General features: G+C 46.8%; 3 protein-coding genes across 3 annotated transcripts; 1 reads left to right on the forward strand and 2 right to left on the reverse strand.

Moving 5' to 3' along the window:
* The first annotated feature begins 11,541 nt into the window (after window positions 1-11,541).
* On the forward strand, window positions 11,542-13,821 carry LOC136467626 (probable glucosamine 6-phosphate N-acetyltransferase 2). Its single transcript, XM_066466387.1, has 2 exons — window positions 11,542-12,185; window positions 13,194-13,821. Exon 1 carries the CDS (start codon window positions 11,672-11,674, stop codon window positions 12,161-12,163), a length of 492 nt encoding a protein of 163 aa, XP_066322484.1. The 5' UTR covers window positions 11,542-11,671; the 3' UTR covers window positions 12,164-12,185; window positions 13,194-13,821.
* Window positions 13,822-13,930: 109 nt separating this feature from the next.
* On the reverse strand, window positions 13,931-15,851 carry LOC136467625 (large ribosomal subunit protein eL31-like). Its single transcript, XM_066466386.1, has 2 exons — window positions 15,455-15,851; window positions 13,931-14,382 (listed from the first exon to the last, which is right to left on the reverse strand). The coding sequence occupies exons 1-2, from the start codon at window positions 15,715-15,717 to the stop codon at window positions 14,103-14,105; spliced, it is 543 nt and encodes a 180-aa protein (XP_066322483.1). The 5' UTR covers window positions 15,718-15,851; the 3' UTR covers window positions 13,931-14,102.
* A 2,445-nt stretch (window positions 15,852-18,296) lies between these two features.
* Window positions 18,297-19,322, reverse strand: LOC136467623 (uncharacterized). The gene has a single exon (XM_066466385.1). The coding sequence runs from the start codon at window positions 19,097-19,099 to the stop codon at window positions 18,509-18,511; it is 591 nt and encodes a 196-aa protein (XP_066322482.1). The 5' UTR covers window positions 19,100-19,322; the 3' UTR covers window positions 18,297-18,508.
* Between the last annotated feature and the right edge of the window lie 7,544 nt (window positions 19,323-26,866).

Raw genomic sequence — 26,866 nt, forward strand, 5'->3', positions numbered from 1 at the left:
GGATGTGAAATTTGAGAAGAACAAGTTGTGTAGTGCATGTCAAGCCGGCAAGCAAGTTGCAAACACTCATCCTACAAAAGCTTTCATATCAACCACAAGAGTGCTAGAGCTTCTTTACATAGACTTATTTGGACCAACAACATACGAGAGTTTGGGAGGAAATCTTTATTGTCTTATGATTGTTGATGACTACTCAAGATATACATGGGTGTTCTTCCTTCATGACAAGACCGAAGTTGCATAATGCTTCAAGAAGTTTGCCAAGAGAGCACAAAATGAGTTTGAAGTGAAGCTCAAGAAAATTAGAAGTGATAATGGAAAAGAGTTTGACAACACAAACATTGAAGCCTATTGTGATGAAGTTGAAATCGAGCATGAAGTCTCTGCAACCTACACTCCTCAACAAAATGGTGTAGTTGAGAGAAAGAACTGGACACTAATCATACTTGCAAGAATAATGATTGATGAGTACAACACACCTAAAGCTCTGTGGGCGGAAGCTATCAACACCGCATGTTATGCATCCAACCACTTATTCATTCAAAAGTTTCTTAGAAAGACACCTTATGAGTTGTTCAATGGGAAGAAGCCAGACGTCTCCTTCTTTAGGGTGTTTGGTTGCAAATGCTATATCTACAAGAAGCAGCAACACCTAGGGAAGTTTCAAAGATGTTGTGATATTGGTTTTCTTGTTGGTTACTCATCAAAGTCCAAAGCATATAGAGTATTTTATCATGCCACCGGCTTGGTTGAAGAAACATATGATGTGAAATTTGATGAATCTAATGGCTCCCAAGGAGCACATAAGAATCTTGATGATGTAGGTGATGAACCATTGAGGGAGGCTATGAAAAACATTCTGATTGAAGACATCAAACCTAAAGATGATGAAGATGATGTACAAGTGATTGATCCACCTTCTTCATCAAATGTGCCACAAGATAGTGATAAAGATGGGAGAGTAGAAAATAAAGATGCTCATATCTTCCATGATCAAATGGTGGCACAAGCATAAGATGTTGATGCTCCACAACCTTCACCTCAAGTGGTTGATAGAAGAAATTCACCTCTACTACAAGCTCATCCACAAGATCTCATCATAGGGAGTCCATCAAAGGGTGTAATGACTCGATCTCAAAAGCTTGCTTCTTTTATTGAACATCACTCTTTTGTCTCTTGTGTTGAATCTAAGAATGTAGAAGAAGCTCTTCAAGATTCCGAGTGGATAAATGCCATGCATGAAGAGTTGAACAACTTCGCCCGCAATGAAGTTTGGACTCTTGAAGAGCGACCACAAGGTGCAAGAGTCATTGGAACAAAGTGGGTGTTCCACAACAAGCAAGATGATCAAGGCGTTGTTGTGAGGAACAAGGCAAGACTAGTTGCAAAGGGGTTCTCTCAAGTTGAAGGGTTGGATTTTGGAGAGACCTTTGCACCAGTTGCAAGTCTTAAAGTCATTCGTATCCTCCTTGCATATGCATCACATCATAAAATGAAACTATATCAAATGGATGTTAAAAGTGCATTTTTAAATGACTTTATTAATGAACTAGTCTATGTTGATCAACCTCCCGAGTTTGAAGACCCTAGATATCCTAATCATGTTTATAGGTTGTCCAAGGCGCTATATGGGCTTAAGCAAGCCCCAAGAGCTTGGTATGAGTGCCTTCGGAATTTCCTCATTGAGAAGGTCGATACTACACTATTCACCAAGAAAGATTGATGGAAAGATCTTCATTTGTCAAGTATATGTTGATGATATCATCTTTGGATCATCAAATAAAGATTCTTGCAAAGAGTTTGATGAATTGATGCCGAAGGAGTTCGAGATGTCTATGATTGGAGAGCTTACATTCTTTTTTGGTTTTGAAGTCAAGCAAATGAGAGAAGGGATTTTCATCTCTCAAGAAAAATATACCAAGGATCTTCTCAAGAGGTTCAATATGGATGAATGTAAGCCAATCAAGACACCAATGCCATCTAATGGACATCTCGACCTAGATGAGGGAGGTAAAATAGTTGATCAAACTCTCTACCGCTCTATGATTGGTAGCTTATTATATTTAACCGCATCTAGGCCCGACATCATGTTTAGTGTGTGTATGTGTGCTAGATTTCAAGCTAATCCTATGGAAGCTCATTTGATTGCCGTTAAAAGAATCCTTAGGTATCTTAAGCACACACCAACCATTGACTTTCGGTATCCTAAAAGAGCTAGATTTGAATTAGTTGGCTATTCCGATTTGGATTATGCCGGTTGCAAAGTTGATAAGAAAAGCACATCCGGAGGATGCCATTTGCTTGGTAGATCACTTGTGTCTTGGTCCTCCAAGAAGCAAAATAGTGTGGCTTAGTCCACTGCTGAAGCGGAATACATTGCCGTGGGTGTTTGTTGTGCACAAATATTTTACATGAAGCAAACTTTGCTAGACTATGGTATAGTTCTAGAAAAGGTACCACTTTTGTATGACAATGAGAGTGTGGTAAAGCTTGCTAATAATCCGGTTCAACACTCTCGCACCAAGCATATAGATATCCGTCATCACTTTCTTAGAGATCATGTTGCTAAGAATGATATTTTACTAGAAGGTGTAAGGACCGAGAATCAATTGACGGATATCTTCACTAAACCGCTAGATGAGGCTACATTTTGTCGGTTGAGGAATGAGCTCAATGTGCTTGATTTTAGCAACTTCACTATAAAATGAGCTTGTGTTGTCCCTTGCATTGCATTGTAATATACAACATGTTTACTTTTTAGTAATGCATTTAGGGCTTGTCTAACATGGTTATAATAACCGCCGAAGAGCGTGTGAAGAAGCTTAACCTTGGATCAAACTTGACAAGCAACTAGAATTACTTTCAAGTATTGCATTGCATATGCATGTATGTTGTTTTGTCATTTCTCTTCAATTACCCTTTTATTGCCTATTTTCTTAAAAAGAATTATAGCCTAAGGCAAAATACTTCGAAAAATTTGAGGGTTTGAGAGAGGTCACTCACATTAGTCTCAATTAGTGTTTATTTGGGTCTTATTGAAGTTGGGACTTGATTGAGAACAGGCAGCGTGAAGGAACTTTGAAGATCTACTGAAAAAGAGTAACCGGATGTTGCACCGGACTCTGATGTCCAGCGTCCGGTCAGTTCACAGGAGGTGAACCGTTGCTGCGAAGGAGTGACCGAACGCTGAAACGGTTCTTTCCCTGCATTCGATCAGAAGGTGATCCTGCGTCTGGTCAGTGGTGATCGAATGCGTCCGGTCGTGACTAGAGGGGATTTGGACCTCTCTAGAGTCGATCAGACTCTAGGTGGCAGCGTCTGATCGTTGCCACCGGAGCATCCGGTCAGTAGAAGTCGTGCGGTTTCCGGTCTCTTTTCCATTTCCTTTTCTCATTCGTCACGGGGGCCACCATATAACCGTGCCGCACCATGACCTAATCTCGCATCCCACGCCAACTTTGCCGTTTCCCGAGCCACCGCGTCGCACCTAAGTCGCCTTGCCCGTCCACCGTGCTTGCGCTGCTCCCGCGCCGTCTACCCGCGCCACCATGCCGCCGCACGCTCGTGCCTTAACGCCACCATGCCACCGCACCCCGCACCACCGTGCCCGTGCCTTAGATCGTGCCTGCATCTCCACGGCCTGTCCAGCGCCAATCATCACCATTGCCGTGCCTACATTGTGCTGATTGGCCATCGCTGGAACCCTAACCCTAATTGTCGATTCCCTTGGTGCCCATGATTCATTCCTCTTCTCGTCGGTCACCGATTCATCAGGTAGCAAGCCCTCGCTTCTAATTTCGTATCTATTACTTGCTTCTTAGGGTTTCATAACTCTAGATGTATATTGAAATTATTTATATATCCAATCTATTCTATCGTGCAGCGAGTCGGTGTTTCTGAGGTTACTTTGGTAGTTATCAGTTAACTCGGGGCCAAGCTCGCGAGTACGGATTGAGGCCAAGCCTCAGAAGTGATAGTTAGCAGTTGATTCTTGTCAGTGGTAGTTGCTCTTTTTTAGGTCCAGCAATGGCATGTGTTAAGAACATCAGAGGTGGTCCAGGTGATGAGGATCCAAGGCCTCTGCCTCGCTTGCCTACTGAGGTGAAAGGCAAGGGGACAAAGAAGACTACATCAAAGAAGCAGAAGTTTGCAGATGCTAATACAGCAAGAGCAGCAGTAGTAGCAGCCACCGCAGAGCATGTAGAGAGAGGAGGTGCTCAGAGTGGTGTTGTCATTGCAGATCAGCTTTCACCATCATAGAGGACAACCATTGAGCAGGTTGAGCGTTGTCATGGTAGTCTAGCTGGGACTATCACGCTTGAGGGACAACATGTTGTTTTGGAGGAGACTCAGCCTTAGGGGGAGCCACAACAGTCACAGCCACCAGTGCAGATAGAGGAGACAGAGCAGGCACCTCACCTATAGTTACGCCGCTCTAGTCATATCCGTACCTAGGTGACATCAAGGCCAGAGGCATAGAGGAGGGGTTCTCGTCTGCCTCCTAGACCATAGGGTCTGCCTCCAGTGACTCATCTAGATTTAGGGGCCGCTATGACCAAGCAGGTGCAACAGCTTAGGTTTGTTTAGTTCGAGGACTGGTTCCCGCCGAGGAGGGACGAGCGTGCTTCAGAGGGTTTCTATACTCCACTATAGGAGGATTTCTATAATGCATATCTTAATAGTGGGGTTGCTTTTAGATCTCAGAGAGTATGCTCTATTGAGGCTATTATAGCAGCTACAGGAGAGTAGATCTATCCTCACCATTCTTACCTGCTAGGGTTGATAGGCCTACTTGGGTGGACAGGCAGATGTGTACCATCATGAGTTCATGAGTTCTATGCTACACTTTGGATTGACCCAGGGCACACATTTATTCACTTTGCTTTCAGAGGCCGTGACTATAGGCTAATGAGCTTCAGGGTCAGAGAGATTCTTAGGCTTTAGGAGTCACCTATCCGGCTACATGAGGTTTGCAATGGTCACACAGAGCCTCCTAGACGCCCTCACGGTAGTCTTTTGCCTCCCACGGATCTCATCCGACCTTGCTTCATAGAGCCATTCAGCAAGGGGTCGAGCAGGACACCTAGGGATCTTACTCCTACAACTAGACTGCTTGATGCTATCATGAGGAGGACCCTGCTACCGAGGATGGGATATCGTGAGGGATTGACTCGCATTTAGTTGTGACTATTGAACTCCTTGATCTAGTAAACAATATTTGATATATGGGATCTCATTCTTTCTAAGATGGAGGATACACTTGCAGAGGGATTTCGAGGTCACAGGCAGCTATTGTATGCTCACTGGATCACATTTCTGATTCACAGGGCAGTCACAGTGAGGCCTCCTGAGATGTTGGTAGAGTATTCAGGAGCTACTACAGAGTTTCCAGCTTATAATATGACTCGGATGCTCCACCACAGTGAAGCGAGGACACCTAGCCAACCACGCCATTGCCTAGAGGTGCTAGAGACTATAGCCTAGCAGGATGATATCATTAGGGGCGTAGTAGCTATAGAGGAGGAGTAGCTAGATGCTCAGCAGGAGGGTATGGTCGAGAGCGACCCTAGCGACAGTTTAGATGATGACTACCAGGATATCCCTCAGATGTCTCCACGACGACATGACGGTGAGGCTAGTGGCTCTAGCTCAGCTCCACAGGCACCACAGACAGACCTTGCTCTTCTTGCTATACTTGAGCAGATGAGGCAGGATCAGGCTTGCCAGGCCTAGGAGACCGTAGCTGCTCTAGCATAGGTTTAGACTAGATAGGACAAGTTCCAGCGATAGTAGTAGGCTATCCAACAGCAGCAGCAGCTCCTCATGCAGCAACAGTTACTTGGATTCATGCAGCATGTCATATCTGCTATTGGGGCTCCACTACCATAGCTTACTTCTCAGCTCGAACAGCCTGCCACCACTACAGTGACTCCCGGTTTTTAGCATAGTGGGCTTCAGAGTCAGGGATAGCCAGCTACCATGTTCGCTTCACCTACAGGATAGGTGTCCTAGTGGTTTCCTTCGCTAGTGCCAGCCTAGGGTCTTTTATTCACACCTCTACATATGAGCTTCACGTCGGCTTAGACTTCGTCATTGCTTGTGACAGACACCCCAGTTTCTAGAAGCCTTGGTGCTACCTTCAGTGAGTTGACAGGGCAGCCTACACTGCCAGATCTATATGTCCCTGGTCCTTCCATAGTTGCTCCTATTACTAGGACTATAGAGATGCTTCCATCATCAGTTGCATCATCAGAGCCACCTGCTACAGTCATATCTGCAGAGTCACAGGCCACACCAGTCCTAGATCCAACCAAGACCGCTTCAGTGTTACTTCCAGCGACAGAGGGTCAGACTACTTAGAGCTCAGGATCAGATGATGATGCTACCTAGTTTCAGATCACTCGCCGTGACTCTACGCCCAACTCGTCTGCTCCAGCCCCACCGACCGACCCTTAGGTTTTGGTGTTTGATGCCAAAGGAGGAGAGGGATTGAGTATGATAGACATAGGGGGAGCGATATATCTAGGGGGAGCTTATTTATTATATTTGGCTTTTTATGTGTGATACACTATTATGCATTCATGTTTAGTTTCATGCATAGAACATGATATTTATGGGATAGTGATATTAATGTGATATGTGACATGTGTGCTCTCTACTTTGATCTTTATATATGTCATGTCACTTGGATATGCTCATTTGCTTTGCTTCCACGTTTTACTCTGATACAAATGAGCTTTATTTCTTGTACTCATGCTTATTTCATATCTATTGAGTACACCATGTTGGCTTAGGTCATATAAGCTTGCCTACCTCTTTTGCTCTTATTATCAAAAGCTTATATGAACCAAGCATATTGAAAACCTCATCTCTTTTACATACTCGAGGTTGTGTTGTCATTAATCACTAAAAATGGAGAGATGGAAAGCATCTAGGCCCCTAGTTAGGTTTCGGTGATTAATGATAATACGATATTACTATGACTAACGTGTGTTTTGCAGATGCAATTAAGTTAGGTCATGGTAAGGACAATTGATTGGGCAATCATGGTTGTCATGCCTCTACGATGGAAATCATTTCGGTTTTCAAAGGATGAATGACAAGGTTAAGGATGGACTAGTTTTAAGTGTCGTTTGGTGTTGAAGAGACACTTAGAGTAGTTTAGGACTTTGTTTTTCCTTTGATCATACTATTAAGGGGGTATGGACTAGTAGCTTGACCTAGGTGAGTCTAGTGGGTTAGGTGTGGTGCACACTTGTCAAATCTAGCACTAGGTAGCTCCTAAATAGCCCTTAGATCAATTGGAGAAAACTTCATTCACATATGATTTCGAGTTGGAAGTGAATGGAGGGTCAAATGTTGATCGGACGCTGGTTCTGGTGTGATCGAACATTGGCGTAGAGTCTGGTCAGTTCATTTGATCAAGGTGAAGTCGTCTGGATGCGACCGGATGCTGAGTGAAATGTGATCAGACGCTGGGTGCCAGAGTTCGGTTAACTCTAGTAAGGTTCCAGAGAGGGAGAATCCTGATCAGACGCGTCCGGTCAATGCTGACCGGACGCTGGTCAGGTTCCGGCTACTGACCGAACACTGAGCGGCAAAGTGACCGGACGCTGGGTGCCAGAGTTCAGTCAACATCAGTAAGGTTCTAGAGAGCAGTTTTCATGACCGGACATGTCCGGTCAGTGCTGACCAGACATAGGTCCTAGTCCGGTCACAACTTAATGGCTCAATGGCGGGGAGAACTGGCCGGAGCGTTCGGTTACCCCGCAGAGGCACATAACGGTTCATTTTGAATGAGGGGGTATAAATACTTTCTCTATTCATTCAAGGGAGTACTCTTGTCCATTTCAACAGCTAAGAAATACCTTTGAGAGTGCCAAGGAGAGCAAGAACCTAGTGAGGTGATTGAGATTTGAGAATCCAAGATTAAGTCCTCATTAGCAACAAGAGAGTAGCAAGTATGCATCCATCCTTCTCATTAGACTTGTTGTGGTCAAGTGAGAGTTTTTGCTTATTACTCTTGGTGATCGCCATCACCTAGCGGTGGATCTAGCGGTGGGGCAGGCGGGCTCAAGCCCTCCTATCGCTGTTCAGACAATGGAGCCCCCCTTAGCCCCTCCTTGATTTTTAGGAAGAATGAAGAAGAAGAAGGTAAGGGATGGAAGGTAGGAGAAGAAGAAAGAGCCCCTCCTAATCTCATGAGTTGGATCCACCGCTGCCATCACCTAGACGGCTTGGTGGTGATTGAGAGTTTGGTGATCATCCAGTGAAGCTTGTGGATGACCCAACTCAAGTTGTGAACGGTTGTGGGTGATTCACCGCGACTGAGTGTCGAAGAATCAACCCGTAGAGAGCACTTGATCCTTGCGCGGATCAAGGGGGAGCTACACCTTTGCGCGGGTGCTCCAACGAGGACTAGTGAGGAGTGGCGACTCTCTGATACCTCGGCAAAATATCGTCGCTTTTCTCCTTCTCTCTTTACTTTAAGCATTTACTTTGAGCAATTCAATTCTTGTCTTTACATTCATAGAATTGCCATGCTAGAGTAGGGATTGGAACTTAGGTTGTAAAACTTTTGTGCGGCAGAACATTAGAAACACATTCTAGGCACAAGTGGTGAAGTGGACTAAGTGTAGGGTTTAACTATTGCAAAGAATTTTAGAATTAGCCCAATTCACCCCCTCTCTTTGGCATCTTGATCCTTTCACCTCACCCACTCATGACACTTGTCTTCATTGATACCCACATGAACAACATGTGTGCTGCACACCCAGCTCTATGGCATCCTCCTCCTTAGTGGCGGTGCAGCTTCAGCCTCCTTGACGAGGAGCTCGAGGTCATCGTCCTCATCCTCGCACGCAAATGTGACAACCACGACGACAAAGAAGAGGGCCTCCTCAAGTGCTCCCATGGCGGTCGCGCTAGCTAAGACCCCATGGGTGATGTTTTTTTTATCGCGGAGAACATGCTAATGACATTCACCGGCCATTATGCCATCCCCCTCTTGTGCTGCATCGAGATGGAGAATAGGGAAGGCCACCCATTGAAGCTATAAAACCAAGGCATTGGAGCCACTAACTGATGGGGTTAACCACAAATGTGATGAAATGGTTTAAGTTAAATGTTTATTCTTTGAATGATATTTCACATGATAAATATATTTGACTGGTCCCCAAAATGGTTTTCTTTGGCCATATACAACCAACTTTCCCCTTTTATTTTAGAATGTACTAGCAAATGTGCCCGTGCATTGCAACGGGAGAGGAAAAAAACTATCAAATCAAACGTTAATGTTAATGTAAATCGAAAACAAAATATACATGTCTATATATATTTTTTATCAGCATATAAAATTTGAAAAGCTATATTTTATTTTATGATGACCAAGCATGCATAATATATAATAAGTTAATATTGACAATAATATGGTAATATCTAGTAAAGTTTGTATCGAATTAAAATACAACCTTAAATCTTAATAGATGTTTTCTTCCGTTACAAGGTACAAAAATATTTATATGTAAATATATTGTAAGTTTAATTGTCATACTATTAATGTCTGGTGAGTTAGATATCTAGTTTCATGAATTCATTTGAGGATCCATAAAAATATTTAATTTTAATATTTGATTAAAGTTTGTAAGGAGTCAGTAGCCGTCTTTGTAAAGATTGGTCTATCAGTTGATGATTATCATGGAGACCTCTATTAATTTCTACATGGCACTCCTTATCAAGCAGTACACTGGTACGTACATGCGTGCAACACGGGGATACATTTATTTTGATTAAATTATTAGATGACAAACTAATTAAGATTTCAGTCCACGACTTGATTAGTTGGACTATTGACTAATCAATATTTTAATAAGAATAAGTTTTATTTTTAATCAAAATTATATAGTGATGGATATTTATATATTAAGAAAAGGTAAAAATTTCAAAGACTCATAATACCATATTTATTATTTATTTTATAAGAAAAAGGAAACAGACAAGAACAAAATAAATCTCGTTGGGCATCCTGAACCGAGGCGGGCACGTGCTGACCACGTGCCTTACCCGCTGCTCGCGTCGTCGAGGTCCTCGCGACGCATCTTGATGGATGCCTCCGCCGGCGGTGCTGGGGACGCCGCCTCCACCCCCGCCTTCGCCGCGGCCGCATCCAGGGCCGTCGAGGAGGCGTGCGCCCGCTATTGCCCGACCTGTCGCCGGACTATGACGACGAGGATCTCGAGGAGCGCGCGTACGAGGCGGCCGAGAAGGTCATTGTGTCCATGTTGGACGGCCAGACGGTCTGCACACGGAGAACGGCGACGACGCGGCGCTCTGCTCCTCCTCGGAGTCGGCCCTGCCGCCCTTCTCGTGGCGGAGCGAAAGCTCTGGCTTTTCACGGGGCCTAGACGGTCAGGAAACAGAAACGCATTCGAGTTTTGGTGCGCCCACGCGGACGCCGCGGGCCGCTTCTCCTTCGCGCTCGGCGTGCCTCTCTCCGCGCGGTCAGGCCTCTCCACTGGGAACTTCGTGTACGCGTCCCTCCTGCTGCTGCGCTGCGGCTACCTCGCGCTCCTCTTCACGGCGCCCTACAGCAAAGCGTACGCCGCCGCCTTTGTGCCCTTATAAGCCTTATTGACATCCTCCGCCACGCGGCGCTTCGCGGTCAGCCACGGCCTCGCAGTGCAGGCCATCGCGCTCTGCATCGCCCAAGGATGCCTTCTGCCCACGCTGCCTGCGGGACGGCGGCCTGGGACGGAACGGATGCAGCAGCAGCGCCAGGAGAGCTGAACGCAAGTGAATGGGCCAGGCGCCAGCGAGTGGGCTGGACGGTTGGTCTAGATTAGAATGGACTAGACGAAAAACGGCCTAGACAAAAAAAAAAGGGCTAAAATTTTGCCTTTTTATTTATATGTATATAGATATGCTTTGGATTGATTGCCATAAAGTAATCAGCTAATAAGCAACACCATGACAAGAAATAATGGAATGAAAATAACCATAGGGAGTGTTATTAAAAATATAGGCACCACAATATTACTTAGTTTGGAACACATATTCTAGTTAGTGTTTTGAATTGCAGGCTATAGCGATTGAGTAGAGCTTCTCACGAAATGCTGTAGGCCCCTTTAGTAGAAAGTTGTGATAAACTAACGAGAGCCGCTATAACTTGTTATTTAATATACGTGATCCTAGTACTACCAAACTAAATTGGCATGGAATTAAAAATTTTAGGACCATTTGTTTTATCGGTGTTTTAAATTGCAGGTTATATCATCTAGCGAAGGGTTTGCTCAGGCGCTATAGTATTACTATAGCCTGGTATTTAGTACTTTCTTGGTTTTAAATTATAATACATTTTGACTTTTCTAGATACTTGCATTTGCTATACACAAGTACTATACAAAACGTCTCGTAATCCTAATTTAGGATGGATTTAGTACAACGATATTGTTATGGCTGCCGCTATAACTTGCTATTTGAAACACTGTTTTTTTAACCATTTTGTGGTTCGAGGTAGCACATCCACATCCCGCTTTCTGCTATACTCAATCCTGAGCGCTCATGCGGCAGCGAACGGACGGGTATTGCGATGTGGTGCACACAAACAGAAGATTCTCAAACCTGAAGCGAAACGACTCTGTCCCCCACGGCCCACCCAAGCTTGCGGACCCAAATGGCATCCACCTCGCCGGAACCCACCGCCGCCGGCGAAACGAACGATCCCATCCGTATCCGTCGCCTAGAGCTTTCCGACCACGAGAGGGGCTTCGTTGCCCTTCTCTCCCAGCTCTCCGCCTGTCCGGACCTCACCCCATCCGAGTTCGCCACGCGCTTCGCCGAGCTCGCGGCGCAGGGCGACGACCACGTCATCCTCGTGGCCGAGGATCCCTCCGCCTCGGACCGGCTGATCCTCGCGACAGGGTGCCTTTTCGTGGAGCGTAAGTTCCTGCGAGGCGGCGGCAAGGTGGGGCACGTGGAGGACGTGGTGGTCGATGCCGCCGCGCGCGGCAGGGATCTCGGGCTCCGCATCGTGCGCCGCCTCGTGGAGATCGCCAGGGACGCCGGCTGCTACAAGGTCATCCTCGACTGCACCCCCGAGCTGCGTGCCTACTATGCCAAGTGCGGATTCGTGGAGAAGGGTGTTCAGATGGCCGTCTACTTCTGAGTTCTGATCAACTGATCCAGAGGTATATTACTATGCATTGGTATAACTCCTCTGATTAGGTGCTGAACGAAATGCTGTAGTTGTTCATTGGCAAATAAACTGGCATCTATAGTTTTTAGTAGCGTGTCTTAGGTGGATCAAGATTTAAGCCTACAAAACTCAAATGCATTTGAACTAAAAGCACAAACACTCCGAACAGTAAGGGCATAACATTTCTTATCTGTAGTCAGCTTGGTTTGCTGCAGGTAGCTCTGTCTGAAGAGCTACACTAGTTGGTGTTGGAAGATGACCTTCGGCACCAAGCTTGTGTTTTGGGTTCAAATCGAACCAGTTGAGATGTTTGGTGCAGTAGTCACATGTAGTTTCTTATATATGCTCTTTATTTGCAGGCAATAATTGTTAAACAGTTTTGACCAATATCTAAATATGGCCAGCCCTAAGCTTCTTGCTAGTTTACCATTATGTCAGATATAGTTAACGTTTCCAACAGGAAATTGTAGCTGGTTGCAGGTCTAACTAGCTGTCCAAAATATCATCAGTTATGAACGTAGGGAGTAACTCATGTACCACTAGACATGCATCCCATTATCCCAACATCCTTTCATATATGGAGTTGTGAGTTGTGACCGTAGGGAGTAACTCATGTACCACTAGAAATGCATCCCAACATCCTGTCATATATGGCGACTGATGTCTTGAGATTTTATTTCAAGCTATGGAGTCAGCAACTGAGTTGTTGTCATCCTTTGCCAAACTCAAGTGTCAATATATAGCATTGCTGTGTTACACGAGTGTTTCTGTTCTGCTTCCTAGAGTTGTTGCAAGGTTCAGAAACAGCATTATTCTGCGCTAATAGGAATTGACAACATTATCTTCATGTCATTATTTTTTTTCTTTGAACGAACTTCATACTCATGTCATTATTCAATAATCAAGAATGAGATATGGAAAGTTCTGCTCTATTATGCTACAGTTACTTGTTGCCTCAGTTAGTTTTTAGATCTTACGGTTCATTTCACTTCTGTCACAGATTCATTGCCAAGGAGTGATGGGCATATGCGCTTGTTCTGCTCAAAGACCCCCATCTAAATGTGCCGTGATTACCCCATTTAAATGTGCCGTGATTTTTGGCTGATATTTTTGACAATTGAGAAGTTCCTTAGAGCTGTATCAATTCTTTTTTTTTCTCGTCTTCCTATCATGTTTTTACGAAGCCATTATGAAAAATGATTCCCACCCTTGTTCCTGTTTGCATCATCAGCCATGTTATTATGCCTGGCCGTGGATCATCAGATCAGATGTTAATATGAATGGCCGTGGATCATCAGATCAGATGTTAATATGACAGGCCGTGGATCATCAGATAATAAGATGTTAATATGCCTGGCCGTAGCGTGTGACCAACATGTTCATATGCCTGGCCGTGGCATGTGCCACCTGTTATGGCACTACTATTTGTTTGTAACAAACAGTGGCGCTTCAAGGCTTCGTTCGGTTACCTAAGAATAATTCTCAGCCACACAATTCCTTCTTTAATTTACATAGTGTGGGAATCATTCCTAGCCGTTCCAGGCCGGGAAACACCCCCCTTGCGTGGGAATTATTCCTGGCCGTTCCAGGCCGAGAACGGGCTAACCGAACACCCCCTCAAACAAACAGTTGAGTTATTAGGACGAATGGAGATGAAACCGATTGCACAAACGCACCCTTTCGTGCATCAAGAACTCGAAACACAGATGGCCACGATAGGGGTTGTACAAGCACAGATTGACAGACAGCCAGGCAAAGTAGTCAAAATTTCAAGCACTTGAAAGGAGCAAAGTCTCGAATCTTCTATCACATAAGTCATCGGCAGTAGATAACAATAATCTGAAGCAGCATTCTTAAATTTGCTCTCACGGAAAGCATTAAGTGCTAGATGATTGAATCCATCGTGGACTTAATCCTCATCCTCAACAACCTTAGTTCCCAAACCTTTCAGACCCTCCGGAGGGATCTCAGCAACTGTGACCAGAGAGTAGAGTTCCTCCTTCGCGTCTTCCTCGTCGTTCCTCTTGCGGGCAACTCTGACACGTACTCTCCTTGGCACACTCCGGATACCACTGCTCCAGATGTGCTTGTTGAGCTTCACATCGATCCTGACATCAGTAGTACCCATGGCCTTCTGGGCGAACTTCCTGATCTCCTTAATGGCATTTGGGGCCTTCTTCTTGAAGGTGCTGTATACAATTGTAGATTGATTAGTGATCATTAAACTGACAGATCAATTTAAGCCTGATTTGCAATACAGCATATGATAAAATTTTGACTGTCCAAAAGAAATTCAATAAATAAGAAATGAAACATCAAGATATTGTACTTCTGCAATATGCATGTAGCACCCAAATGGAACACATGACAGCATGTAAAGGCAACATGTGTAACGATGAATGACGTCTTTCTACCGGACATGTAACTGTATCAACCACAGCATTGCATTTGACAGATACCTGACTATGTCCGGACAATACATTGCAGCCATATTATTGGGTCACATGGTATTTCTAACCTATAGTGGACAAAATTATACAAGAGCAATATAGAGCGCTCTTAAATGGATGTAGCACTCAGATGTAACACATGAAGCAAGTGAAGGCAACACGAGTAACGATGAGTGGCATCTGTGTACCAGTCATGTAACTGTATCAACCACAAGATTGTATAAGACAGATACCTGACTATGACCGGACAACCCAAAACATATTACTGTATCATACATCTTTAAATAAATACTATGACCCAATGAAACTATCATGGGAGAAAAATATACTGCCCAAATGGAACACATAGTAGCATTACGAGAAGCAATATGTGTAACGATGAGCAGATTACATATCCCGGGCATGTAACTGTGTTCAGCCAACACCTGACTATACCCGCGTAGCACCTAATCGAACGGCACCCACAAAACAAAATGACACATGCCACTACTCACAGAGCAAATCAAGAAGTCAAACGCGAGATAAATGTGGGATCAGATACAAGAGCAAGATCAACTAGAAGCTATTCCCGCTCGGTCAGGTGATCCCGACAGTACTCTAGCTGGTAAAGGATACTTGATCCAATCAGGTGTATCAACCATTCGCAAGCCCACATAGTGCTCACAGGCCGCAACCCTCCGCACCAGCATCTCACATACAAGCCCAGCACAGCTATAGAACAACGCTATGCTCTCCAACACGCGGATCTACCGGATCTACTCTGCTGCTACCGCAAAGCTTCGGAATGGAAGAGAAGCCTGGGGGCAATTACCATCCGTGGAGGCGCTTGTGGAGGTTGATGGTGTACTCGCGGGTCACCACCTCATCCTTGCGGGTGCCGGCGCCGCGCTTCCTCTCCGACATCTCCGCTCCGCCGCCGGCGCCGCGTCCGCCTTTCTTCTTTGCTCGGGCTCGAGGGAGGTTGCGGCGGAGATACACCCTAATTCCGGCCGCCAGAGTCGCCCTTTTATAGCGACGCGAGTTAGGGCTACCTAATGTTTCGGGCCTCCCCGCGCACATACATGCCCAACCCATGTGTACTGAATTAGGCCCATTTAGGTAAGGTCCCGATCTCTATTTTCATTTATTTTTTCGAATCGTCTCTACTAGACTCCTACTGTTATGTTGACTACTTGCGACTTGCGAGCTATTATCGGTAAAGAGTTGGCTGTCCCATATGTTTCGTTTCTTGAGACGTTGGCTTCGGTGGCTGGTTGATCGTGATTTTCAGATTTTCAGTTTGGCTTTGATAAAGCAGTTCAGTTCCAGATAGCTGCCGAGTTGCCATCAACCGAGCAAGAGGCCTTTAAAAAAAAAACGAGCAAGAGCAACACAATAACTGTAACACAAACACGATGAGATTTTTGTGCATTATAATCATCTGGAACGGGGAACTATGCAAACTGACTAACCGAATTGCGACTCCTCCGAAGCCAAACAGAAAGCGCAGCGTGTGTTGTGATCCTGGAAGGTACTGATAACATTCGACAGACGAAACGACTACTATAAAATATCATCGAAGCCAAGTCAAGTCTCGGTCCTCAGAATCGGAAAAAATAAAAGGTCACGATCTTCAGAATCAGAAAATAAAAGGTTATTGATTAGCTCATGACCGCAAACGGCAATACCCTAATCACATCAGCACATACGGAGATACCAGAGAGCCTCAGGCAATAGCCTAATCACATATTCATATCTGCAGATACCAGAGAGCCTCACTCCGCCCAAGCCAAAGGCAGCATTGAAGCATTGACCATTACAATTTACAACCGCAGAAATTACTTTATTTTACCACTGTTTATCGCACAAAACCAGTTCACAAATGTTGATAACAGTGGCCAATCATGTAATGTAATAGAAGTTGATACATATCACTGTGAAAACGAAGCAGCAGTCCCTGTGATAATAAAGCAGTGGTCCAAATTTCAGATCACCGCCTCGTGAAAAATTGTAGCCAGGGTCAAATATGGCTAATAATAAATTCTAAACACGCATAGACTGCACAGATTTCATAATCTGAAAGATGTTGCAACCATAAAGTTCAGGGGGAACAAACAAGTGAAAACCAGTTGACTACAGTGGTAAGAAGCCAGCATGTTGTTTCACAATTTCCTGCCAAATGAATAAGATTATAAAGGGCAGCCTAAACCATTCCAGATTTCTGAACTAGCAGTTGCCCACAACCACGTTGTTACTTTGTAGTAAAGATTAAAGAACTACGCTCTGAAAGATGGTGAATAAAAACATTTAAAGTATCTTCACGATCTATGGAGTAAGATAAACAGCAAGAAGAAAGTTGGAGCTTCAGGTAAAGATACATCATACATGGGGATGCAGTAGCTTGGTCTATGAAGTACAAATGTGGTTGCAAGACGGCATCAAAGTGATATCCATGCTGGCAGAGAGATTCCATACTTATTAAAGACTTTACATGATTGAAAACACAGACCTAATGAAATTTGTTCGAAATTAAGAGCATCACATAATGGATTAGTTGGAAGAGGTATTATTATAGTTACTTAAGCTATGACTGGCATAGTGGCTTAAATCAATTCTCAATTTATGCCAACTGAGTAGATTAACTGAAGTAGTTGAACCCCACTACTCATCCACAATAGTACAAGCACAAGCAGCCTATAATATCTAAGTTCATAACCCCAGGAATCCACGGCTCCAGGAAGCAACAGAAGGCTAATCTTATGGTAGTTAATAGATACATGACTTAGAAAAACCATGGAGAAACTTATGATATGTTACAACTGTAGATTTGTAATGTTACAATATGTTACAACTGTAGATTATATGTCATGCCATTCTTACCAATAAACCAAATGCACAAAGGAGACAAACTACTGTGCGCAGCTTCAAGAAGGACACATTGCTTTACTTTCTGGTTTCTCCAGACATGGCCTTGAATAGATCAAAGCACCAATATTCATATAGCTTATGCAATATCTCAAATTTACAAGAGCAAGCATAAAGTTGGAGGGGGAGGGGGAGGGGGAGGTTGTCAAAATGGTTCCACAGATAAAAGAATTACCGAAGTCTATGACAAAAAGCTATGCGGGGTATCTACCATTAAACAGTACGTACCCAGCTTCAAGAATGGCACAGTGCTAGACTTTCTGTTTTCTATAGACACGGCCTTGAATAGATCAAAGCATCTCAAATTTACAAGAGCAAGCACAAAGTGTTGGAGGGGGGAGGACGAGGTTGCCAAAATGGTTCCACAGACATAAGAATTACCAAAGCCTATGACAAAGCTACGCGGGGTATCTACCATTAAATAGATATGGAACTCAAATGGTGCAATTCAACTGTCAAGAAAAAGCATTGTATTTCACGATGTCATATACTATTCTTACCAATCAACCAAGGGGACAGTCTGAACAACAGAACTAGGTACCAGCTTCAAAAATCAACAGATCAATGACCTCGCCTTTTCTATGAATAGCGACACCTATTAAATCTAATCAAAATCAAAGCATGAGCATTAACCATTCAGTCAACCAAAATAGCACAATAAACACCAGTGATTTCATGGCAGAATATAATCTTTTTGAAATTATTGGCAGATTAGAATTTGGCAAGGTGCATGATCAAAATCAGGGGGGTTTAAAACGGTTCCACAGACAACAGAAGGAGTAAGTCTATGGCCACAAGCTTTATTCTATTCCGAATTCAGATCATCATTTCATCATACACAAGAAATAAAGAAAAGTAAAACAAGCGCCTAGCAGGCGGGGTTCGATTTGTCCGTGCGCACACAGCACAGATCGAGGAACCCTTGGATCCGTTCGGATCAAGTAAGGATGCGCAAACCAGATCAGATTACGGAGGGCGCGGCGCCGGCGGACTCGGCCTCGAGGTACCGGCAGATACGCTCGACGACCTCCCTCCCCTTGGCGCTATTCTGCAGGAACCTCTCGGCGCACCGGGTCTCGACCTTCTCGGCGACGGCGGCGAGGGCCGCGAGCGGGCGGCACCGGATCGTGGTCTCCTGCCTGAACTGCGTCCAGTCGTCGGGCCGGTCCGGGTGTGGCCTGTAGGAGGCGCGCTCCTCGACCTCGATGAGGCCCCGGAGGCTGACGTTGCGCACGACGACGTCCATGGCTCGGCGCTGGGCGTCCACGAGCGAGGTCTCGACGCAGTGGCAGAGCGCGGCGCCGTTCGGGGACGCCGCGGCGGACGGGAGGAGGCGGCGGAGGATGAAAGGGAGCGGCGGGGACCGCACGGTGATGGAGCGCGCGGCGTGGAGGCGGCCCGTGTCGGAGTCGAGGCGGCGGTGGAGGGTGTGGACGTCGGCGACGTGGGAGAGCGCCGTGCGGGAGGCCGGGTCCGTGAACTTGCGCCACGCCGCCGCCGTCACCCGGTCCCACGGGTGCCTGTACACATGCTCCTGCGTGTACACCACCATGGCGATGGGCTTGGCCCTGTGGGGTCGGGAGGTTTTGGTTCGATTTGATTGACCTCTTCTTTCTTTCTTGCGGCGAGGGTTTGAGGTGGAAGAGGAGAAGAAGGTAGGAAAGGGGGAAGTGGAGGAGGAGAGGTGGTTTTTTGTAGGACCGAGGCCGAGCCGTGCGGCCGCCGCTGGATTGGGGAGGAAGGCAGCCCGAACCTGCCGGCGAGCGTGGAGCTTTTTGAGAAATAGAGACCATCACGGCAAGTGGGCTTCGGTGACAACGGCGCTTCGTCAGTTTATGATTAGGAACGCGACTCATCCGCTAAAATACCATCCCATGTTTTTAGGCTCTTTTTATTCCTCTTCTACCCCTGCCCCTTATATTTTCTTTCACTGGCCTCGTGCCTGGACGGAACGGAGGTAGTCGGAGAACGGATCGAGCGGGGCGCGGTGCTCCTGTCCCACTCCGATGCGAGCAGCCCCCACGGCGAGCGCCGCCCACGGCAAGCAGGCCCCCACGCCCCCCTGTGAGCTCCCCACGGTGCTGCCCCTCCCCGCGCTCCCTCTCCTGTTCTAGACCGTTTTTTTTTCTCTCATTTTAAGGAGAGCTGTAGAATCTGTTCGGGTTCTAGACTGTTGTTGCTGCTTCTTCTGCAAGCGCTGATACCGTGACCTTCCCCGATAGACTGCAGATAGAGGGACCTCATTCGGTATGATTCCTCTTTATTTCAGTGTTTGTATTCCTCCTAACTGGGTTTGGAGAAGTTAATACAGTGATCCTCGTCCAATAGGTTTCTAACACTATAATTTTTTCCTAATTTCTCCAGGCTCCATGAGGAGTCTGACGTTAGTGTAGATGCAGCAGAAGAAATTAGGAGATGCTGGTAGCAATAATAAGCCTGTAGAACAGGAAGCAATGATGTCCTTGGCAGTTCATAGACTGTAGAATGTTATGGAGGTGTTGATTGGGACAGACTATAGATCGCTGATACAATTAATGAAGAGGGTGAGGGTGTGCTATATATAATTGATGAGGATCAGTTGTTCTGTCTTCTAGGTTTGAGAAACTGGTGATAATCAGTATGATAGGCCTAGTGAGGCTGAGGCTTAGGCTGCTGCTGAGAGGGACAACACAACTAAAAATAGAACTGCTGACATTGATATTGACACAACTAGTGTTGCAATTCCTGTTGATGATCTTGTACCGGAAGGAAAGACTTTATGCTTATGATCCTAACAAGCCTTGTATGGATATTGGCACTGTGTATCCAAACATGAAGGAGTTTAGATGGGCTATGAAACAATTTGCAATAAATGAGGTGTTTAAATTTCACTTAGTCAAAACAGATAAGAAGAGGTACATTGTTGATTGCGCTGATGTTGATTGCCCATGGCATATTAATGGGTGAACACAACCTGATGGGATGACCGTTGTCGGTATTTTGAGTAAACACTAACGAGTAAATTTGTATTATTACGCATTGGGCCTGGATGGTGTGCTAAACGACACAAGGTTTATATTGGTTCGGGCAGAATATCCGTACGTCCAGTTTGCGGTTGCTGCTCGTGTTATTAGCACTGAAAGGTTCGTAGTAGGAGGTTACAAACGGGAGAGAGAGGGACCATACCCTGTCAGTACTTTCCTGTAGGCGTGTAGGGTATGGTCCTTGGTATTACGGTTGACTTGAGTGTTCGGCCTTATCTACGCGCGTAGTTATGAAGGAGCAGCGCGTAGACGTTGGGCGAGGCGGAGTCTGCCCCCGGACGTTGGGCGAGGCGAAGCCTGTCCCCGAACGTCAGGCGAGGCGGAGCCTGTCCTAGACGTCGGGCGAGGCGGAGCCAACCCTCGGACGTCGGACGAGGCGGAGTCTACCCTCAGATGCCGGGCGAGGCGGAGTCTACCCTCAGATGTCGGGCAAGATGGAGCCAACCCCCGGACGTCGGGCGAGATGGAGTCTGCCCTCGGTCGTTAGGCAAGAGGTGTAGTCGCATTCTTGTATGTTCAGAAGCATCAACGTTTGATGGTTATTAGCTCCTCTTTTTGGGTACCCCAATATTCGATCCCCGATAGTAGCCCCTGATCCCCCGGGTGATTCGAGTAGAATTGCCTGGGGGATTTTTGACTTACCAGCAGGTGCGCGCGAGCGCACCTGGTGGGTGTAGCCCCCGAGTCTATGGAGGAATAGGATACTCCTTCGGAGGGTTTTCTGAAAGAGAGGATTTCAAGAACCCTGGCCCTCCATTATCGCCCACGGCGTGCCCTGAAGATGCAATTTCTTCTTCGCCGAGGTCAAACCCTCCGTGGGTATGGTCCTGAGATTTGGTGGTAATTTAGCCGGATATCTTAATTGGGATCCTCACATCCCGTTCATGGGGATCCGTTCAGAGTCAGCCCGGCTGAGACTCGATCACGGACCGAGACTCTCATGAAGCTTGTGCGCCTGAGTTTTGGCCAATCGTGGGCCCATCCTTCTGTCGTAAGGGTGCCTTGGGACGACTGTCGAAGCGGTTGATGGGCTAGCCCTAAAACTCCTGGGCCCAACCGGGCTAGAGGAACGCTTTTTGACCTGTACCCTTTTGCCAGTAAGGAGTCCTGGTCTACCCTAGGGGGGCAAAACACCCGACACAGTTTTGGAGGGAAATGATAGGGATTAGGGGCCCATATCCCGTGTGGTGATGTGGTGGTGAATCATGGTAGGCACGGAGATCCAGGCGAACGGTTGCCTTTCTCGCATCCGTCGCCCCTATAAAACCAAAGGGTTCACCCCTGGGGTTTCACACATTGCCTCCTTGCCTTTGCATCTACAACCTCCGCCGCCAATCGCCTAAGCCTCCTGCATCCGCATCTCAGCCGCCGTCAAGTTTGCATCCACCCACCCCAATCATTCAATGGAGCCATGGTGCAAATCCGATATCACCCTTCAGCGCCTAGAGGGCCTTGTTCATCGTGGCCTTCTTTGCGCGTGGACTACCACCGAGGAGTGGCGGCTGCCCGGTGATGAGGACACGCCATCGCCACCCAATGGGTATGTCGTATCCTTCGCTCACTTTCACGAGCGGGGATTCGCCACCCCCGCCCATAAGTTTCTTCGGGGCTTGCTGCATTACTACACGGTGGAGCTGCAACATCTTAATTCCAATGGAATCCAACACATTATGGCGTTCGTCGCCCTGTGTGAGGGGTTTCTGGGGATTAGTCCCCACTTTGACCTGTGGTGGTACTTCTTTGCCGTCACCCTCCTGAAGAAGCGAGAGAAGAAGCAGGAGCTAAACATGTCGATGGAATGAGCCAATATTCAACTACACAACAACTAGGTCAGCGAGTACCTGCCGATGCATCTATCGACCTCCAACAAAGGGTGGCATTCGCATTGGTTCTACATCAAGAATGACGCAGACGCCCCCTTGCCAGAGTTCACTAGGCACCTCATCAAAGAGGTCCTAGAATCATGGAGGAGGTGGGGAGTCCTGAAGAAAGACAAGAAGAAGATCTAGGACCATCTCGCCATCGTTCGAATTCTGAAGGAGAGGGGCATGAAGGGGTCGGGGATCATAGGCGTCTATCATGCATGGAGGGTGATGCCACTGATGAGGCACGCGCTTCCCCTACACATGATGGCGCTTGGGCGTCACTCGATGGGACGTCGCTCACCGAGGGATCACTCTCCCCCTCTGAAGTGGTGCAGCGTATCAAGGAGGTGATGGAGCCTCCGCGGGATGATGCCGGCGCTATCCTTGACTTTGTATATCCAGTGCGGGGCATCCTCCAATGTGGCCAAAACCGGGATACATTGTTTTCAAAAGTTTTCCTTCCTCGTGCCTCCTTTTTAATTGAACTCCTGACCTCGATGCTGATATTGAGATAGGGGGACCAGCCAAAGAAGCTCATTCTTATGGATCTTCTAGCTCCGCTGTCGAAGGATCCGACCATGATGGTGGCCAACCGCATCGCATCCGAGCTGTAGTGGAAGGCAAAGGAGGATGAGAGGAGGAAGAAGCAGCAGAAACTACGTGCGTGGGAGTGCGGGGAGGATACACTGATGATGAAGAAGAAAAGGTAGTTGTCGACATCGAGTGGGGTGACCTGGAGAGCGAGGATGCACTGACCGGTATCCCATCGTCCATGCATTGACCCTTCTTGTTTCATGCGGGGGAGTGAGTCCGTAAGGACGGTGGAGGCAGGCCGAACCATTGGCCCATCCTTAGAACAAGTAAGGATGGGTGGATCAGCCGCTGAGCCTGAGGTGTCAGCGGAGGGGAGCAGCCTCGCTGCTTTTCCTCAAGAGTCAGTGGGGGCGGGCAGATCTGCCGTCGCTCCTGAGGTGCTAGCGAGGGTGGGTGGATCTGCCACCACGCTCGAGGTGCCGAGGGAGGGGGATGGCTCCGCGCCTCCATGCCCCCGAGCACAAGGGAGGTGAGCCCCTCAGCCTAGGAGCAGGGGGCAGGCTCCAAACAGCCCCATCTCAAGGTGGTGGAGCAAGGACCTGGGGGTTCGTCCCCCAAACATATCCTGCGCCCAACGGTGTCGATGTAAGTTATTGACTTCTCTATTTTCTCTATTTTCAGCGTGACTCACACCTTCTATTTTCTTGTAGCGTTCTAAGACGAGGCCACTCTTTGGTGCCGGTGCCCAAGAAGAGTGTTGCCATCTAGGCGAGACGTCAGTCGTCGCTCTTACTTTGGGCAGGAGCGAAGCCGACGTCACAGCCTCATCAGCCGGTCAGGCACCGCCTGTGGTGGTGCCCGTGCCCTCGATGGGACAAACGATCACTGGGGCTAAGGGAACCTCCTCAGAGGTCACTGAGCAAACAACGACGAAAGCAATTCCGCTGTCGACGTTAGAGCGGACGGAGCTGTCGCTCGCACTCGTGGCGCCGACCACTGTGGGTGTGACACCACCGGTCAAGGCCCCTCCAACATAGATAGAGGTGGCAGCGACTACGACGAGCCAGGGCTTAGGTGGACACAGCCATGGTGGTGCCCGAGGAAGCAGCGAGATCAGTGCCACCGGCAGCCTAGATGATGGCGCCCAACACGGGCTAGACAAAGGGAGACATGGCCGAAGGGTCCTTGGGTGTTGTGGCGGTGGTGGAGGGGACCAGCGGGGGGTTGCCCTTGGCCCTAACATTGGGGTGTAGCCACTCACCCGTGCAGGGTGAGTCACTGCTCTAGTGGATGGATCCTCAAGACCCAACGTCGATACTCTTCTCGCTCGATGATGCTACCGAGAGCATAGAGCAGGAGAGTCTCAATGAAGGGATCTCGGGCATGATGGAAGTCCTAAACTAGGCTAGGGGCATCCTACATGATGTCATCGTTCCTACTGGCCGAGTATCCACTTAATCACTCCTCTTGCTTTCTTTTTTCTTCATGTATTTTTGTGTTTTGACATTGATCTTCTTTTCAGTCCCTTATCGCTCGTAGCCGGGAGAAATCCTAGTTCCTTTATGAGCAGAAGGTGAAATGGGACTGCCTCACCAAAGAGGCCTGGCTGCATGGAGATGTGAGCACCCAGCTTACTGTTGCCCAATAGCGGGTGGCTGAGCTAACTCCCCTGGTCGAGGAGGTGGCCGAGCTCTGGCAGTGGGAGGTCGAGGCCCATTAGGACACGGAGGATGCCGAGAAGGCGTTCTAAGATCTATCAGTGAGGGCACGGTAGGATGAGGAGGAGGCCACTAGAGTTCGAAAGGAGCAGGATGAGCTGCTCCAGAGGGACATCGAGGCCCGCCAGTGGGTCCTCGACCTCTTGGCCAAGGTGGAGAAGGAGCGGGAGCTCAAGATGGCAGCCGAGGAGAGGTCCATGGCCCTACAGTAGATGATGAGGACATGGCACCTTCAGATATGAACAATGATTATAAGGTGCGCTCGTTCCTACATTTGCATAGTGGCTTTGGTTATAATTCACTTGGTTCCACATGTACATGTCACTATTTGATTGTAGGTTCAAATGTGTTTCATAATGGAAGTTCATCAAAGTTGAACTTTTGGTTCATCGGCAGCCCGACAGTGCCTCATTGGGAAGGCCATAACTCATCCATCTGGAGTGCGATCGAGGTCAATGAGCACTTCATGGAAAGATTATTTGATAAGCTTTCAAATAGATCTGGTTCCATCTCAATATCACATTAGAAAGACCTTCAAATCACTAATATATTCTGTCGTTGTTTCTGCTGGGAGCTACACTGTCGTTATGGGCTTGTTATTCATTCTTGGGACCCTGGCCCAAGTGGGAGCACACCTCAAGGACTTGGAGAACCCACCAAGAAAGCCCTTAGACGTCCTCCTCCTTGGCCACCACCTTAGGAGGCCAGCAAGGACGTCCAAGCCAAGCCAGAGGCCCAGTCCAATCCGAGTTCGAGTCTGCCTCGGCCGTCAGGATCAGTCTGCAATAAAATGGACACCCAGGACGCATCCGGACTCCGTTTTTGATGATCCACATATGGATGGAAAGATAATTTGATAAGGAAGCCAATCCAAGTGGTTTCACATCAAAAGCTCTTCATAATCAATGGGAATTGTCGAAACAAGTCAGCGTCCAGAATCTGCCAGGGTGCTACGACACCTTCTTTTGGGCTGTTGGGCCTTGTAACGTGTTGGGACACTTTTAGGACGTGAAGAGGGATCCTTGGACGTCCCTTAGGCTATATAATCAGTAGCCACTATCTACTTTAGCTTTTGGGTTTTGTTTTAGATCAATCTGTCATTGAACAGTCGCCGTTATTGGTTTGCAAGACCCCAACTTCGAGTGCTTAATCATTCATCTGCAATTGTCACTTTAATTGAGTTACTTTTTATCTTGTTCTTGCTTGTGTTCTTCGATTCGCAGCAGGGATTAGCTTTCTTGGCGAGGTCAATCGGATTGTGACATGGTTGATAACCAGAGGAGACGTGGTGCTAAGGTTGCAAGGTTTGGGCCTTTATGATCTGAAGCCGGATCGATGTGTCGCTCTCCGAACAAATCGTTGTTTATCTTGAACCTGATGGAAGATCGGGACCCCCGTCTACATTAAGTGGTAATCAGAGCTTCAGGTATACCGTCAAGTTCATATCTTACCCTTAGTTTGAGTGTTTTTGCTTTTATCCCATAGTCCAATGCCATATTTGTTTCCTGTCCTATAACCATCCACGCCATAGCCTTTGCATGATTCAGTTTCAGAGTCCGCTTTGTTGAGTTTGTGTCCTAGGTCAAAGTCTTGTTGCTGGTTTAGATTGTGTTCTTTTCTAGTTTGTGTTGATCCCTTCACCCGCCGCTATTCTGTATCACCATCGGTTTGCATCTTGTGTCCACTAAATCCCTGATTCGAGCAGCTTCCTTAAAACAGTCATAACTTTTGCATCCGAACTCGAAACGGGAAAAATTTTATATCTACGGAGAACGCCAGAAAATTTTAGATCTATTTCATCCCAGCATTGCTGGGTTCGCAAAAATTAGATTTGTGAAATTCGATTAGGAAAATTGAGTTTCTGGGCCCACAAGTTTTGGTATGCTTTTTAGAGTACAGTCCTAATTTTCTATAGGCCACATCTTTTATTCAATTGAGCTCAAATTTTTTGTGGTTTATTCTTGTGTGCTCCTTGCTGTGAAAAAAATATCAAAAGAGCAAAAGCAAGAAAAAAAAGATTGGACAAAAAAAATAAAAGAAAAAAAATAGTAAAAGAGAATAGAAGATATCGAAAAGGAGCACATAAGGAACACTCAATAGCTCTATTGTTTGTGGTACCTTTTGCCTTGTTCATATCCATTGCTACCTTTAATACTTGTTTCCTTTTATCCTTGTTTCC

Source organism: Miscanthus floridulus, chromosome 7 (genome assembly GCF_019320115.1).
Source record: "Miscanthus floridulus cultivar M001 chromosome 7, ASM1932011v1, whole genome shotgun sequence".
NCBI classification, from domain to species: domain Eukaryota; kingdom Viridiplantae; phylum Streptophyta; class Magnoliopsida; order Poales; family Poaceae; genus Miscanthus; species Miscanthus floridulus.